Source organism: Leptodactylus fuscus, chromosome 5, assembly GCF_031893055.1.
Source record: "Leptodactylus fuscus isolate aLepFus1 chromosome 5, aLepFus1.hap2, whole genome shotgun sequence".
NCBI classification, from domain to species: domain Eukaryota; kingdom Metazoa; phylum Chordata; class Amphibia; order Anura; family Leptodactylidae; genus Leptodactylus; species Leptodactylus fuscus.
Genome location: NC_134269.1, coordinates 80,077,883 through 80,096,650, shown reverse-complemented (window position 1 = coordinate 80,096,650; position 18,768 = coordinate 80,077,883). Strand labels below are relative to the sequence as shown.

Below are 18,768 nucleotides of genomic sequence, written 5' to 3'. Positions count from 1 at the left end.
CATCCTAAAGGGATCTTCTGCACTGGAGTTCTGCTAAAGCTGCAGGTTGGCTCAGCAGTCTTGTGACGGATGAGGACAATCAGCAAAGGGCTTGTAAAGTCACTACATGTGACATCATGGGTCCGCTTCCTGAGGCCGCTGATTAGACCTGGAGAATCCACCAGAAGAACCTAATACTCTGGAAATCTCCCGTGCATTTGTGGGGTTTTGGGTTTTTTTTTTTTTTCCCCCTCCTGGCCCCAGCTAATTTAAATGCTAAAAAGGTGGTCCATTTTTGCCTGGACAACCGCTTTAAGTGTTTGACTGGTGGGGAACAGTGTATGTATTGGGTACCTATAGACTTAAAACTCGATAGGCATTGGTGGCAGGACATATATGTTGGGGTTGTAGGCTGTATTGGGTTGTGACTTATGCCCATTTTGCAACCTGAGTGTAGAGTAATTGTAGGTTTCAGTGAAAATAAACGCCTTACAGTTGCACCCATGTCACCTATTGACAGTGTGCACATGTTTTGTAAAATCCATTGTAAGACTGGGATATACCTGTGTTTTCTGGGATTAGTGGTTTAGGTCCGGTGTAACCTGTTATGTAAGTAGACTATCTTCATATCAACACCTTTCTTTTTGTTTAGCACATATGAAAACTGTCACTTCAAAAATGGTCATTAGATTTGTTGCCACATCCCCTTTATAGTCTGTAAATTCTTTAATCACCAGAATACTACGCACATTACATCTCTAGTCTCCCCCAGTCATGAGATTGGGGTCCCTGAAGTTAGGCCCTATACATATAATGGGGAAGTGTGAAAGTGCTGAGGGGTAAACAGTTGCCTGACAGGGATGGATTATAAAAAAAATAAATAAAAACAAAGACACCGAGCGCTCTAAGTGTATTACCACCAAATGAATGATATAACTTATAGAATAGATATAGGGATGGATTATAGCGACGGTGCCAAAGAGTCACTGCTAAAGGGGCTGCACCAACACACACATTTCACAGACTCCATATAAACAGCACACAGACACCAAATCACAAGCACAACACACCACACAAACACCAGACCACTCTAGACATACTCCATACAAACACCACAAGATCACCCCATAAATACCACATGAGTACCACACATATGCACACACTCAGATGGATGCACCCTACGCTAAAGGGCAAACAGAGCACGTGTACTCGTTACTGGAAAATTTCAAAAATTAAAATGGTCGGAGTTTTTGGGTGCAGTAGGTGATGGGGAAGGGGAGGGGGTGTTTTGGTTCTCTGTCTGGCCCTTCCCCAAGCTTGAGGACTGGGTTTTTTGGGGTTTTTTTTTTTGGTTTCCCCACCACCACCACGTGGAATTCAGCCTGGCTGAATATAGGGTATCTGCAGTGCTCCTATTAACCCCTTCCTGACAGAAGAGGAGCACTGCAGATACCCTATAGTCAGTAGACCGGGCACTGTCAGACACAGGGAAACCTGTTGTGTATGTGTTTCACAGTAATTTTCTACTCTATATGTATTCTAGGGAAAGGAGGGATTTAGAACTGTTATTTATTTTCATTTTTTTAAAGCTTTTTTTTTTTTTTTTTTTTTTTCTTCACTATTTTATGGGAGATTCTATACATTACTTTTTTTTTTTTTTTTTTTTTGCTTGACTCGAGGGGGGCTTTTCAGCACAACTGTGCTTAAAAATTCGGCTTATACTAGAGTATATACGGTAATATAGTCTACTTTTCTTTATATCATTTCCCATTAATATAATCATATTTAAATTTATAGACAATTTAAACTCTTTTTTTTTTGCGGTGTCTTTTAAATTTTCTCTCACGTTGACAGTGACAGTCTTGTCTCGCTAGGTTGCAGTGGAAACTGCCATGAGTGTAAAAACTTTATCAGAAACTGTCATGATTTTCTTGGTGTCCAGGTTATCACCTTGCTTGTTACGGCTCAAAAACATAATCTGGCCACAATACTGACCTCTTGAGTTTGTGAAAAATACTTGACCGTAGGAAGTTGCTGATCTTATGAGTTTTCACTGTCAACCTATCAAGACTGTTGCCACTAAGATTTTTAGAGAAAAATATCAAACTTTGCAACATAAACATCCCCCCCCCAATGAAAATATTTGCCTTCACATTTAAATACATTTTTTTGGAAACACCTTTAGGGTCCGGTTCACACCTGCGTTCGGGGGGTCCCCATAACTGAATACCGAACGTATTGGCAAGCAGTGAAAGCACATGGACCCCATAGACTATAGTGGGGTCTATGTGCTTTCCGTGTGCTGTCCACATGAGTCATGCAGAATTGAAAGTAGAAGTACTTTTTCTGTCTGCATGCTCTGTGCGGAAAGCACACAGACCCCATTTTAGTGCTATCGTAAGCTTTCTGCCTGCCAATGCATTTGGTATTCCATTCAGGGGGGTCCCCATGTGGACTTTCTGAACGCAGATGTGAACCAGGCCTTGCATCCTCCTGGCATTCACTAAACAAGATTTGTTTTTCGTCACGTCCTAGAAAATGCTTGCGGAGTCCCCTGGTATCTTTTCCTCACATTTAATTTTTGACATTGTACTTGGTGATATAAGGCTTGCATGCAGCTGCTCTTCAATGGACGTCTAGGACTCCAAGCTCCCAGTTTAAAGTTTGTATCTTCACACCAGCAAAGGTTTGGAACGCTGTGGTTGTGTTAGCAACTTCTATGTTCTATGTGCTGCATTACTTGGTTATCTCTTCTGCACCTATTTATAAAAAGCCTCTTTGTGACTAGGTTGGTGTGAATCCTTAACCCCATTCCTCTCTATAATGACACTTAACACAGTTCATCGGAAGGTCAAGAAGGAAGACATTTCACAAACTTACTTGGTGAAACGTTAGCATTCTTCAGTATGACACTGCCATGCTCAATTTCAGCAAGCTTTTTAGAGTTACTATTTACATATGTTTGGCATGGTGTGTTATGTTCTTAGATGAGTCTTGGGGGGAGGTGCGTTCACTCTACCATTGGTGTCCGCTCAGCAGTGTCTGTTGCTATTGTCCATACAAGACTTCAGCAACAGACACTAGCTGGTCCGTTTGCAATTTCAATGGGATTTTATCTTGTCCTCATGTCCATTTACAACCATGTCTGTTTTTTTTTTTCGAGCTGACAAAAAAATCCTACGTGCAGGACTTTTCTGTCCGTTTGAAAAAAACATACAGCAAGTTTTTGTTTTTACCATTGAGGTCTATGGGCAACGGACATATAACAAACAGTAACTGATAGCCGTCAGTTACTGTCTGTTTTGTGTCCGTTTATTTTCTGCACATGGCAGAAGGCATAAACAGGAAAAAAATGGACAGTATAAAAACACAAAAAAAACTTACTACTTTCTGTCCATTTCTTGTTTTGAGACTTATAAACAATCCTTAAAGACAGATTGCATGGCGAAGTGGCTGAATTTAATATGCGTGTGCAATGGGAGTGAATTTGGCGTTCGACATGTCCCAATACATTTGATTTGTTCTTAATCTTTACATGTTATAAAACTTATTCCTACTTTATAGTTAGTTTTTACTGTTATGCTTACGCCTTCAAAGTTCTCCTCTATGAACTTAGAGGCGAGAGCAAGTAACAGCAGACCTGGAAGTAGGATATGTTAAGTGTAAAATAGTTATTGAAGTTGAGTTGGGGAAGGAAGGGGCACATGTAAGAATCAGAGACTGACAAGCCAGAATATAATAGCTAGGAAATGGGCAGAATAGCAGGTTTTGTTGTCCAAGGAAGGATAACTGTTGAACCTACAAAAAACCTTTATATGCCACATGAACACCTGCATATTAAAGGGGCTCTATCATTGGGAAGTCACTTTTAAAGGATTATTCCCATGTCCCTTGCTCACCAGTCTTCGCTGCTGCAAAGACTTCTTTCTTCCTGGTTTTCGATGTGCATTGGTGGGCAGGGTTTCATATGCAAAGCCATACTGTTGGAATGCCTCCAGTTTAGCTCTGCCCCAAATTAGCATGTAGCCACGCCCACCACATAGCATGATTCTATGGGACGACTAAAGGGCCTGTGATGTCATCAAAGGTCCTATAACACTTGGATTTAGCTTGTTCTATATAGTCGGCTACATCCTAGTGGGCTAAGGGACCAGGTCCTTCTGCCCACTAGCTTTTCGCCTGCTCTATATAAGAAAGCTAAATCCTAGTGAGCAGAGGGACCAGGTCCTTTAGCTCACTAGGATTTAGACTTTTATATAAGAAAGCAGCACTCATTTCCCCTCTCCTTTATCTGAGAGCAGGAAGCTAGGTCATGTGTGGTGTAGACACAGGAACCGCTACAGACACAGGCTCACTCCCGTGCACTTAGCCCCACCCCTCCCCCCTGAGAGCAGGCAGCTACGTCACTTGACATTTGAGCAGATAATCCCAAGGGCCATAGAAACGCCGTGTCAACAGTGAAGTGAATGAATTAAGATAGTGGACAAACAAAGCAGTTTTGCTGAAGCAGTGTATTTAGGAAAAGTCTTAAATCCATATTAACAAGCAGTATAGATAGGATCCTTGTTATGGGACAACCCCTTTAACTAAGCACATACTTGATAGCCTTTAGCCACACCTTCCTTTTGTATGTAAAGTGCCTCAGTGGCTTTTGAATAAGTCCACTTTCATTCATATGCTAATTAGCTTTCAGCTAGCACAGGAAGTTCCCAGCAGCACTCATCTCTGCTATTCTCTCCTATCTGAGTGTGCAAACAGAAAGTCATAATCAGCAGCCTGTGCTGTACACATAGGAAAGAATGGGCAGAACGTGCACAATGAGACTTCTGGGGTGCACTGAGAGGCTAATTAGCATATGAATAAAAACTGGCGCATAAAAAAAAACCCACAGGCGATTTACATACAAAAGGTACGTGTGGAATAGACTTTCTAAACGCCATACAAGGATTTGCTTATCTAAAAATGACTTTTGCCAATGATAGAAACCCTTAAAGAGGACCTTTCACCATATCCGGGCACAGGCAGTTCTATACACTGCCAGAAAGCTGACAGTGCACTGAATTCAGCGCACTGTCGGCTTTCCCGATCTGTGCCCGGTGTGAAGAGCTTACGGCCCGGTACCGTAGCTCTTCTATGGTCAGAAGGGCGTTTCTGACCATTAGCCAGAGACGTCCTTCTGCCTCGCGGCACCAATCGCGCTGTGCTGTGGAGCCGGGAGGAACGCCCCCTCCCTCTGCTCACACAGCTTGTCTGTAGACGTGTATTATCAGGAGAGGGAGGGGGCGTTCCTCCCGGCTCCACAGCGCGATTAGCGCCGCGAGGCAGAAGGACGTCTCTGGCTAATGGTCAAACGCCCTTCTGACTGTAAAGCGCTACGGTACCGGGACCGATAGCGCTTTACACCGGGCACGGATCGGGAAAGCCGACAGTGCGCTGAATTCAGCGCACTGTCAGCTTTCTGGCAGTATATAACACTGCCTGTGCCCAGATATGGTGAAAGGTCCTCTTTAAGTTCACATTCTAGAACCTACTTTTCTAGATGGTATAAAGCCATTTGGAGTGACCACCCCACCTTTCGTAAATGATTCAGCTCTACATGCTACATTGAGTACAAGTGTAAGGGCAGAAGAACAGTCTTTCTGGCAATGCTTGGTTACAGCATTTTCAACGGTAACTTTTCAGCCTGATTTTTTTATAAAATGGACGTTTGATGGTAATTTCAGTATATTGCAAAAAAATGTTTACCATGCACACCCCCTGACAAAAATGGAGGGGGGAAGAAAGTTACACATTAATGCTGGCAATGATGGGGAAAAAAAAAGTTAGCACAGTGCATCAGTTTGCTGCAGAAGTGCCCATGCCAAAATGAATCACAAAGGTGGACTCCATAAAATAGACCTTCATCTGTGGATGTGCTGGAGAAACTGGGCTTATATTTGGAGGCTCCACCTTGCAATTTATGGGACTTGAAAGGCTATTCACACAATTTGCTTTAATCTTCTAATAAATGCATGTCCCACCTCTAGGATGCCTACCTTTCTCCATAACCTGGGCCCCCTGATACTCATTCTATATATGTATGCTGTAGGTATGCCATAAATATGAAATAAGAGAATATATCAGCAGCTAACCTCTAACAAATATAAGGTCCTGTGGAGTCTTGCCTTGGGTGAGAGCTAGCTTAGTGGCAAGCATTCTGTATGAGTTCCTGGTATGAACTAGCAAATATGTGAAATACATAGTCATCATTGTTATTAACAAAACTAGGCTGGTAGGTCTTGCTTGGCTCTAACTGGTTTTTGCTGACTTGAGCTAGATTATAATTTGCCATATCTAGTTGGGTGAATCTGAGATCATAGTAATGTGGATACACGTGCTGCGCTTCTCTGCAAATCTGTAAAATCTAATATTTTAGATCATTTATTTTAGATTTTATTTGCCTCTGGCCAAGTATAAATTAAGAGCCTCAAATGTTGGCACTCATTTCTTATACCTAGTATAACTAGTTTAGCAGCCTGACCCGCTACATATCACTAGATGGTGGAACTAGGCATCAGTACAGTAGAGCTTTGTTGTGGTTGTCTAAAGGAGTGTCAGATCACTTCTATACACTGTTGCAACTGAGTCTTGCTTTCAATGACTATTGTATTTTTATGGTATATTAGCCACAGAGGGCAGTTTCTCAAAATTATGCATTGGGTTTGGATATATATATATATCTATATCTCATTTCAGTGCCTGAATATATATATTGTGCCCAGAATATGCCACAGGAGGCATAAACCCTATAATTTATAATGTTGGTTCTCTGGGGGTACAGCAGTTTCCTACTTGTGGCTGTTATGTGATAAGCAAATATAGAAAAAAGTTTTTGGAGCTCACCATGTATGTGATAGAACTCTTCGGGGTGCACGAGACTTCTCCCTCGGACTCTGAGGGCTTCAACATAAGCTTAGGCTGTTATGTGATGCCTGGCTACATGGCTGGGCTCAGAAAGGAAAGACCAAAACTTGGAGCACTGGCACAACTGTATATATATATACACTTGGAGCATTGGCACATATATATATATATATATATATATATATATATATATATATATATCCTATTAATATTATAAATGTGAAAGTTTGTGAGTTTGGATGTTTGTGGGTTTGTGTGTTCGGATGTTTGTTAGTCAATCACGCAAAACCCGCTCGACCGATTTGGCTGAAATTTTCCACAAACATAGTTAATACACCCGATTAAACAATAGGCTACTTTTCGTCATAATAGCGCACATACGTTTTTCCCAGGACCCCCACAAACCCCAAACTCACATCACCATCTCTGCAATCTCACACACTTTGGACCATAGCAAGCCACAAAATTCCTATTACCCTCTGCAGCCTCGCCCCTAACCCCACACAATCACATATACATATACTTTACCACTTTGCCCCTCACCTTAACGATACTCCAGGAGGCTCTTTAACGCTCTGGAGCAGCCATGTTTGCCAACCCCCACCGCTATGACAATCCGTGACACCCCCCCACCCATGTCAATACCCCTAGGCGGTCTAATAAATGCAAAAAAAGTTAAAAAAAATATTAAAAACAAAAAAAAAGATTAAAAATTCAAATCACCCCCTTTCCCTAGAACTCATATAAAAGTAGTTAAAAACTGTGAAATACATACATAATGGGTATTCCCGCATCCAAAATCGCCCGCTCTACAAAGCTATACAAATATTTTTCCTGTTCGGTAAACGCCGTAGCGGGAAAAATGGTCAAAAGTGCCAAACCGCCATTTTTTTCACTGTTTTGATTCTGATAAAAATTTGAATAAAGTGATCAAAGCAATAACATTTCCTGAAAATGGTAGAACTACAAAGTACACCCGGTCCCGCAAAAAAGATGCCCTATGCATCCCCGTACACGCACGTATAAAAAAGTTACGGCTGTCGGAATGTGGCGACTTTTCAAAAAATAATTTAACAGTTTTAGATTTGTTTTTAAGGGGTCAAAATATAACTAAAACCATATAAATTTGGTATCCCCGGAATCGTAACGAAACACAGAATACAGGGGACATGTCATTTTGGTTGCACAGTGAACGCCGTAAAACCAAAGCCCGTAAGTCGCAGAAATGCATTTTTTTTCTTGAAATCCACCATCCTCCATTTTGAATTTTTTTTCCCTGCTTCCCAGTACATTATATAGAATAATTAATGGTGGCATTATGAAGAAAAATTTGTCCCGCAAAAATTAAGACCTCATGGCTCTGGGAGCGGAGAAATAAAAAAGTTATGGGGTTTAGAAGGAGGGGAGTCAAAAACGAAAATCAAAAAATGCCATTGGTGGGAAAGGGTTAACTTCAAATACTTCTGTCCCAAAGTCACTATGTAAAGTTTATACCAACACTGTATATATAGCAGCTCAAATACAAAGTAACTTCAACACAAAAGTCTCACGTATTCTCTGAATTACAGCAAAAACAAGATACAAAGTTACATTTCATATCCCATACCTTATACACAGTACGAAAGCCTTACCCGCGCCTGTATATACCCACTTCTACAATTAGTGTGTGTGTGTGTGTGTCAGGGAACCTACCATCACCCACCTACCCCCAGGAGTTATGGAAGCTTGGCAAGAGAGCAGCACCATGTATACCTGGATGGCTTCAGACCTCTCTGGGCAGTAGAAAACAATGGTAAGAAGAACGGAGGAGGGCTGTGATGAAGGACATTTGGGGCATTTTTTTTTTTTTTGTGGTTAATGGACAATCGTACTGATACAAGATACCAAACTATCAGCTGTGAGCAGGAGATCTCACCACCTACCAAAGGAACTGCCACATGTTATCATGATAGCTGCATATGTCCCCCACCTCTGCAAATGTTTTCTGCTTGTTATATCCACATGCTGTGACCCCTCCTCATGTCCTCCAACCACGGTCGGGCTGTATTATTATTAACACTCCACACAGAGAACTAAATGATCCTGCCGTGTCTGTTTCTTTCCTTTTTAGTTGCTCTGATTCCTAGGATTTCTCTATCTGCCATGAGCTTGTATGTGTTTCTCTCGTTATATACTACTGTACAATCTATGAAGCTATATCACTGAAATTTCCACATTGTGGGACTATTAAAGGATCATATATATATATATATATATATATATATATATATATATATATATATATATATATTTATATTATTAGAGGGAGGACCCGGCTTCGCACGGGTATATTACATTTTATGTTTGTGTACTGGCCCCATAAGAATTGTCCAATTTTGCACTGATGTATTTTGTATGTGGTTTGTGTGTATGTCCATAAGCGTCATGTGATTATGTGTATCTCATTTTGGATGTCAGTGAAAAACCTGTGATCAGTTGTTATGGATACCTGGAGTAAAGCTGTATCTAATCCTTCCCCGTGTAGTACTGTGTTTAGATGCAAGTGTCTAATTCTTGTTGGTGTGGTACTTTGTGCAGATGCACATATCTAATCCTCCCCATGTGATATTGTGTGCAGACGCGCGTATCTAATGACTCTGGCGTGTGGTACTGTGTGCAGATGCGCGTATCTAATCCTCCCCCATGTGGAACTGTGTGCTGAGACGCGTATCTAATTCTCTGGCATGTGGTACTGTGTGCAGAGGCCTGTATCTAATCCTCCCCTGTGTGGTATTGTGTGAAGAGGCGCGTATCTAATCCTTCCCCGTGTGATACTGTGTGCTGAGACTCGTATCTAATTCTCTGGCATGTGGTACTGTGTGCAGAGGCCTGTATCTAATCCTCCCCTGTGTGGTACTGTGTGAAGAGTCGCGTATCTAATCCTACTGCATGTGGTACTGTGTGCAGACGCGTGTATCTAATTCTATGGCGTGTGCAGATGCGCGTATCTAATCCTCTGGAGTGTGGAACTGTGTGTAGACGTGTGTATCTAATCCTACGGCATGTGGTACTCTGTGCAGACGTGTGTATCTAATCCTATGGCATGTACAACTGTGTGCAGACGCGCATATCTAATCCTCTGGAGTGTGGAACTGTGTAGACGTGCGTATCTAATTCTACGGCATGTGGTACTGTGTGCAGACGCGTGTATCTAATCCTATGGCGTGTACAACTGTGTGAAGACACGTGTATCTAATCCTCCCCTGTGTGGTATTATATGAAGAGGTGCGTATCTAATCCTACAGTGTGTGGAACTGTGTGTAGAAGCATGTATCCAATCCCCCGGCATGTGGTTCTGTGTGCAGACGTGCGTATATAATCCTATGGCATGTGGTACTGTGTGTAGATGAGCGTATCTAATCCTCCCCCGTGTGATACTGTGTGCTGAGACGCGTATCTAATTCTCTGGCTTGTGGTACTGTTTGCAGAGGCATGTATCTCATCCTCCAAAGTGTGGTACTGTGTGTGTGCACACACGTATCTAATCTTTCCCTGTGTGGTATTGTGTGAAGAGGCGCGTATCTAATCCTTCGGTATGTGCAACCGTGTGCAGACGCGTGTATCAAATCCTTCAGTGTGTGGAACTGTGTGCAGAAGTGCGTATTTAATTCTCTGGTTTGTGGGACTGTGTGCAGACCCGTGTATCTAATCCTCTGGTGTGTGATACTGTGTGCTGTTCTGTGTATCTAATCCTCTGATGCGTGTATCTCAGTTTGGATATCAGTGTTGTATTGTGCATGTGGAGTGACCGTGCGTATTGCAGTTGGAATATGAGTGAAAGTCTTGCAGGTTTGTATTGGCTAAGGGGGGGCACTGTGTTTGAAATGCTGTATCTCAGCAACGGTACGTCCGAGCGAGTTGGAGTCTCGTCTTAAACCTTCCCGGATATCTGAAGTGTCTCTGTACCAAATTTGGTGAAAATCGGTCCAGTCGTTTGGTTCACATTAGAGCACAGACAGACAGACAGATAGAAATTCATTTTTATAATATAGGGATATATATATATATATATATATATATATATATATATTATATATATTTTTTTTTAGTGTGTCTTCTCAGGTCTTCATTTATGGTCTGAAATCAATAAAGCTAAACTAGGTCATGTGGTTCACTTTTAGTATTCTCATATACATCCCTCAGTAGAATTTAGACCTCATTTACAAATATATATTTCTCATGCATGCAACCATGTGTTTCATGGGTTTGTATGGGGACTTAGTCTGGGCAGATACTTCTCCTTTCTGCAGTATAGAATAATATATATTTCCCATGGTAGCAGTTCTAGGAGTGTTTGCTAGAAATGTTTCTTGCCTGAACATGTTTGTAAAGAACCTATAACTCTGCCTGACCTGTTACCTCTCCTGACCTGTCTCCTCCCCTCACAATATATGGTACTGAATTTCAGTGAAGAGGCTGTCTAACAAATACTGCAGTCTCTTCACAGTCCCTGGTGTTACACCCCTGTGATCTTAGGTTAAAGAATTTTGCCCAGTCACCAGTCTTAAAAGGCAGCAAACCCCTTTAACTTTTCTAGTATTCACTTTTTTTTTATTGTAATGTGTAAGGGAGAGTTTACACCTGTGTCTGGTCTCTTTCAGGTTTCCATCTTCTGCCTGAGAAACTGGACAGGAGACAAACAGGCAGTCACTTTTCAAACACATTCATTTGAGTGGGTTTGCAAAGTGTCTGCCCATGAGCGTCTTCTGGTCTCCATGGCAAAACTGTGTGTCTAAATTGTACATGCAGGACTTTGGTCGGGTTAAAAAAAAAAAAAAAAAAAAAAAAATTTTGCCGCAGAGACCACAAAATGTTCACGGGCGGACACTGACTGACTGGTTTCCATCTCCTGTAGACAGAGGACAGGAACCCACAAAGTGGAGACCGGGCACAGGTGTGAGCCCGTCCTTATTGTGTTTTTGTCTGTTACTGTAATGCTGTAACATAACTTTATTCCACAAGGGTAAATGGGCTGTCTCTCCTTAAACTTTACAGGGAGACGACTTCCTTGCTTACACTAAGTGATATGGCCATTTTTTTATTCTCCAGACACTTTTGTTACTGAAATTTTGTATCTAAAGTTCATATTGATTTTATTTTTGACTGTGGCCCCATGAATGCTATGTAATGGAAAGTGTACGGATATATACAGGGCAAAATCGTGCTGTAGAATATAGTTTTGAATGGAATGTAGAATATATAACATGTAGTTATTTGGAAGTGAAGTCACTGGAAATACACTTACAAGGAAGACTGTAGGGTCGTACCGTAGTAGAAGTATGTTAAAAGTGCACCTCCAGTTATAAGCAACTTTTCAAAAATTGTGCTGGTTGACATATGAAACTTTGTAATATTAAAGAAGTATATTTTCTTCTCTACTTTTCAGACAGAATTATTTTTTCCATATTAGTCTATAAAGGTGAGAGGGGCCTAGAAAAAAATCATTAAATTTGTTTCTACTCTTTGTGCCTTCAACACTGCTAGGTTTGTAGAGAAGAGGCTACTAGTGCACAAAATGAGGCAATTACTCAACTAGCCAGCAGGAGAAACCCACTCCTCCCCCACCCCTCCATAGAGCTCTGCATTAGGCTAAATATGGAGACAAATATGATGTAAACAAGAAGTCAGATTGAAGATCCATAGCAGGAGGACAGCTTGAGCAATGGAGAAGGAAACAAATGTCTTTTACAAGATTACAAAGATTCTTCTAGTCACAAGTGTCCTGGAAGTGAATTTAGCTGAAGGAGGAAGTGTAAGCATTTCTTTTACAATAGGCACACTAGCGTTCTGGTTTCCATCCTTCTGCTAAGAAACAAAAGCAGAAAATTTAGGGTTTTTTTTTTTTCTCTATTAAATTTGTTTTATTTAACAATCTAACTGTAAATTAAATGTTTTGTAGGTAACTGGAAAAATCCTTAAAGTAAAAATTGTTGCTGCATTTGGACTGGCAAAGAAAGATCTTTTAGGAACGAGGTGAGCTACTTTTATGTGTCTTTATTTTGAGACTTTCCTGGTTTGGGTTACTTTTAATGTTGGTTAATAATGAGGCTGTTAATAACATGCATAAAATGTAAGTAATCCTTCCCCTCTTATTGTCTGGGTGTCCTATCTGGCAGTACACAGTATCTCCATTCCTGAAAAGTCTGTGGTGTGATGTTCCAGCGAGGCTGCTCAGGAAGTTTTGCATGTGACCTACTATGCAGAGACATGGCACACCTTTTCCCTGAAACAAGGAGGAATTAATACATGCTGTACATTACTCCATGTATAAAGTGGCCTTAGTTCAAACTGACTGCACAACTGTTCTCTCAATGAGATGTCAGACGTTTGAAGTTTTGTATCCATTATGGGTATGCTATCTAAACAGATGTTTACAGGGGTGTTTCAGTTAAAGGGGTATTCCCACCTCACATACTCGGCAGTCTTCACTCTTGTAACATCTTCTTTCTTCCTGGTTTCTTGCATCATTTGGTGGGCGGGGTTTCACAGGCAACCTGCCGTTTAGCTCCACCCCCAAATTCACATGTAGCTCCGCCCACCCACATTGGACTATGAAGTACAGGCAGCAGCAACTCCACTCTGTGTTACATACAGAGACTGCCTGTCTCTGCCATAATGAACACTACTGAATTAGCTAGCCTGATAACTGGGAGAACAGAAGAAATGAAAGCAGCTCCTCTATCTGAGTTCCGGTTCCTAGGTCACATGGTGTAGACATAGGATTAGCTAGATACACAGGCTCGCTCCCTGCACTTAGCCCCTCCTCCCTCCCCCCTGAGAGCAGCAGATACATCATTTGACTCAGGAGCAGCTAAGTCAGGGCTGTGGCCACAAAGAATTGAATAAAGTAAGATAGTGGACAAACAAAGCAGTTTTGCTGAAGCAGTGTATTTAGGAAAAGTCTTACATTCACATTAACAAGCAGTATAGATAGGATCCTTGTGATGGGACAACCCCTTTAATGTTCAGCCCCTCTGGAGTCTTAAAACGAACTGTAAATGCTCACCTCTCTATTCAGCTGGGGATCAAGTGGAGTCTTCGTTCAGGTATCTGTTTAATATTTGGCTGATGTGCTCGTTTGAACAGAATATCACTGATCCGCCCCTGATTGGCTGATTTGCTCTTGTTCAGGTCAAAGGTCAAGTAGACTGTGGTCTCGAACAAAGACTCTTCCTAGGCTTTTAAACTGTATTTACAAGCATACCAGTGATAAAAGCAGCATAAGAGTGCAGCAGCAATTATTTGTCTCCCTTCCAGAAGCCCCCTTTCATAGACTAATATATAACTCCACCTGAAGTGGAGAAAGCATTTCTTTAAGACATATCAGGTGTTTTTTTTTTTTTTTGTTTTTTTTTTTTTTTTATATTCACATGCACTATTCATTTATGCAAAGTTGTTCAGAGGTGGAGGCATGCTTTAAATAAATCAATCATTTTATTAGAATAATGGGTCACTGCTCTTCTCACAATTGGGCTAAGTGTATACTTGTATAATCCTACCCATAGTTGCTCCTACAACTGTGGGTTCTAAATGAGAATCAAGCATGCCACACATCACTGATTTAAGAAAACTTGCTCAAGCCTGTGATGAACACCATGTCAGTGAACGGACACCCCAAAGTATACACAAAAACTGCAGATGTGAATCCTAGCAGATGTCTGGCATAGCATATTCTCATCATTTATAGTGTTCAAGCCAGCCCCACTTAAAGTATAGAACTTTCCAGAAGCTGCATGTCTGCTGCTTATTTGGTTTGGATTTGACCTTAAAGCTTTTGTGCCAGACCATACCAGGACATTTGGGAAGTCACTTTTAGCTAAGTACATACTTGCATATCCTTTAGAAAGGCTATTCCACACATACCTTTTTATGTAAATTGCTTCAGTAGTCTTTGAATAAGCCCATCTTTATTAAGATGCTAATTCACTTCTCCGTGCACTCTGGAAGTGTCTGTCTGCTATTTTTTTGTGTGAGGGCAGGGCGATGAGTCATCAGCACAGCAGCCTCTGCTTTGTATACACATAGAGAATAGCAGAGAGGCGTGCATAGTGAGACTTCCAGTGCACGGAGAAGGCTAACTAACATATGAATAAAAGGACTTATTCAAAGACTACTGAGGCAATTTACATACAAAAGGTAGGTGTGGAATAACCTTTCTAAAGGCTATGCAAGGATGTGATTAGCTAAAAATGACTTTTCCCAATGATAGAGCCCCTGTAATACGAAGCTGAGTGGGTAGAAGTGTGAAAATAACTAAGTCATGTTAACCCTTTACAATACAGTATGTTATAGTATTAAATATTTAGGCTGCTATAGAATACTTGCGGCATTCTGGAAGCCACATGTTACAGGCTGAACATTCAGGTTTAGAATAAAAGCATGTATCTTGCAAAACTTACTACAAATTGTAGAAAACTGATGTTTTGGTTTTTTTTTTTGTTTTTTTTTTTAGTACTGCTCAATACCTGCTTCTCATCTTTGAGATCATAATTTATGAACTAGGTGCAATTCAAGTGACATTCTGACATGGAAGCAAGTGCGACTTTATCTTGGCTATGATGCAGTCCTCTTTATACTTTGCTCATCATTTAACAATAATTTAATAACTTTTTTCAGTGATCCTTACGTGAAATTGACACTTTATGATCCAGCAAGTGGACCATTAGCCAACTTCCAAACAAAAACAATTAAGAAGGTAAATTTACTAACAATTCAAATTGTTTTTAACGTGATGACTAAAGAGAACTCTTTTATTCCTGCATTTACATATACATGCAGTTTTTCTGAACTCTGCAGTCTGTCTTGTATCCTGACAAAGCTCAATAGCATATTGTTTAGGACAGTATAACTTGTAGGATTTTTTTTTTTTTTTTTTTTTTTTGCAATGAAAAGACTTTCACTATTTTCATGCCTCATGATTGTAATGGTTTGAGTCCAGATATTCTGAACAGTCACTGTATAACAGCCTGGTGTATAGGAAAAGATCTGAGTAGTTGGGAGTTTTTATTTATCTTTTTGTTCAACATTATAATTTTAGGCTTATTGTAAATGACAGTAGTAAATTTAATGGAAAACTCTTTGAAATAGGCTTTTTTTTTTTATGTTCAAACATTACTTGTATGTATTATGCTTTAATTTGAATTCTAGAGTGTGCTCAATTTTTGTTTGGAACCTTTAATACTGTAGACCAGTGTACCTTAACCTATTTAAGCAAGGTACTCCGTAATACCCAAAAAATTCCAACAGTGTAATCACAAGGAATAGATCAGTTAAAATTGGTAACTAATTGAAGCTTTCTTTAGGCTGAGGCCCTACATTGTTTTGTTGTGGTTTTTTTTGAGCCAAAGCCAGGAATGGATTATGAGAAGGTAGAAGTATAAGACCTTTCTAGACATTTCCCATTCATTTTGTAGCCATTCTGTGGCTCAAAGCAACAAAATCTACAACATAAAGCTGCATTTCTGAAACGTGTGGCCTCAGCCTTACACAGCTTTCAGAGCAAGCTTATTCAAACGACTTGCACATCAGAGCCCTAGCAGCAAGCAATTGCTGGGTGCTAGGACTTGCTTGGATTTGCCTTTTTTATGATTCTTGGCTAACTCCCTTATTCTTCAGTGAGTACCCCTTAGAGTATGCACACCACAGGTTGAGTTACTGCTATGGACTACTTACCACAGACCTAAGTTCAAAGGTGGAAGCTCAAATCTTCTAAAAAAAAAAAAAAAAAATTATATATATATATATATATATATATATATATATATATATATATATATATATATATATATATATATATATATATATTTTATTTTTTTTGTTCACAACTTTTTTATGAATGATTTCTTGTCTTTGTTTTAGAACATTAATCCAACTTGGGATGAGGAAGTAACACTCAGAGTAAGTACTTTGGTTTAACGTTTGATACGCATGTTTCAACTTCCTTCTGCTATTCTAAGTTAAACTGAAACCCAAATTTTATCTACTGTATATGACAGATGACTTTTCTCATATTCCTTTTCAATTTTCCCATACAAAAACCTCTTACATCCAAGTTTCCACAAGACTGATCATACACTGTGCAAGTAACCTTTTAAATGGCATGTTATACCTGCAGTACACTTTAAAGAGGACCTTTCATGTTGTCGGGCACCTGTGGTTTTTATATATTGCGAGAAAGCTGACAGCATGCTGAATTCAGCGCACTGCCTACTTTCCCGTTATGTGCCCTGGTGCAAGGGATATCTGTTCCTGAATTCTCTGTATTCAGAGCCTTGTTGGCTTTCAAGCAGTATATAAAGCCACAGGTGGCTGAGAACATAAGTCCTCTTTAAATACCTTTTTATCAGGGTTCAAAATCATCTTTGCACATTGGTCCCTTAGCCCAAACTTGCAATAAAATGCTGAAATAATGTACGGTAAACTAAATAGAAAGCTTATTTACTACTCTTTAAACTTTATTAAACACTTCAATGTAAGCGCAAGAGTTAAATGGTAGGGGGGAGGGGGTTGTGGTAGAAGCTCTTTAAGTAAACGAAAATATTACTGTATTATCACTGGCTGCATGGTAACCTTCAAAACTATGCATCCAGTAATGAGGGGAAGCAGGTAATCTTTTACTCCAATGAAAATATTGGCATGTGTGGTACTCATTGCAACTGCACAGTGGCTGGTATCCCATGTAGCACCACTGTTTATGCATAATAATTGAAACTATATATATATATATATATATATATATATATATATATATATATATATATATATATATATATATATATATATATTTCAAATTGGTCATTTTGCTAAATTAGCAAAGATTACATTTTTTATAAAGTGTAACAACCAAAATTTCACTCAAAAATATGCAATGGAGAGATTTATGAAGACTGGCATTAAAAATGCCAATCTTTATCTACATTGCTGGCAGAGGGTTTGTCCCAGTTATGATGAGGTGCATGTCTCCTCCATAAATGAGGTGCCTTATGCTGGGCTATGTCCCTTAAAAGATCTACACCAGCTCATGGCTGGAACAGACCTTGGCGTCCTTTACACCAGGTTTCAGGTGTAAATGACTGTTAATCTGGCAGGCCAATAGCTCCATCACTGCCCACTCTTGACATGCCTCCTATTCATGAAAGCTGCAATTGTGGCACAGAAAAGTCAATTTTATTTTTTTAATTGCCAAACCCAATTTGCACAAAAGTCTCTTTATTCCCTGTATGACAGAACTGGCTTACAAAAAAAAAATCTCAATTGCTTAAATGTGTACTTTTAAAATTCAGAGAGTGAAAGATGTTAGGTTTGAGAAATTGGGTATGAGTCTTAAAGTATAAACTAGACTGCATTCTTAAAGGGTTAAAATCAATAGAAAGTGTTGGATTTCATAGCTGAAAACCAAAAGTGCGTACCCTAATTTGCAATACATTTTAACTTTGCATTCACACCAGTACAGTTCTGTGAGGTACATGTGAATGTTGGTTATTTTAGACTGAAAAAGCCTTTGAGAAATGGTATAAAAGGCGGTGTTTTCTGTAGGCTGCTTCTGATTGTCACTAGATTGTAATACTTTAAGCCGAAAGTGCGTAACATTCTAGGGATAGCACTAGTTAGGTTTTGAAGTCCTTGAAACCTACAGGTTGGTGTTGGAGCCTTTCTAGAAGTGTGTCTAATATTTAGATTTTTTTTTTTTTTCCAGGTGTTTCCAAAGAAACACAGACTTCTCTTTGAAGTATTTGATGAAAACCGTTTGGTATGTCCCTTTACTATATTGACAGTTATTTTCATGTAGCAAATGCTTTTGCTGTGACTATGCCACAAAGGGGTTTTTAATCTGTATGCAATAAAACC

The 18,768-nt window shown here is 39.9% G+C and overlaps 1 protein-coding gene across 1 annotated transcript in view; it reads left to right on the top strand.

Annotated features, from left to right (window-relative positions):
• NEDD4 (NEDD4 E3 ubiquitin protein ligase) overlaps positions 1-18,768 on the top strand; it is a 92,472-nt gene that overhangs the window by 7,354 nt on the left and 66,350 nt on the right. Inside the window, exons 2-5 of the mRNA XM_075273488.1 lie at positions 12,821-12,894; positions 15,538-15,616; positions 16,780-16,818; positions 18,617-18,670. Of these exons, the coding sequence (XP_075129589.1) occupies positions 12,821-12,894; positions 15,538-15,616; positions 16,780-16,818; positions 18,617-18,670 (246 nt within the window). The remainder of the gene's footprint in view (positions 1-12,820; positions 12,895-15,537; positions 15,617-16,779; positions 16,819-18,616; positions 18,671-18,768) is intronic.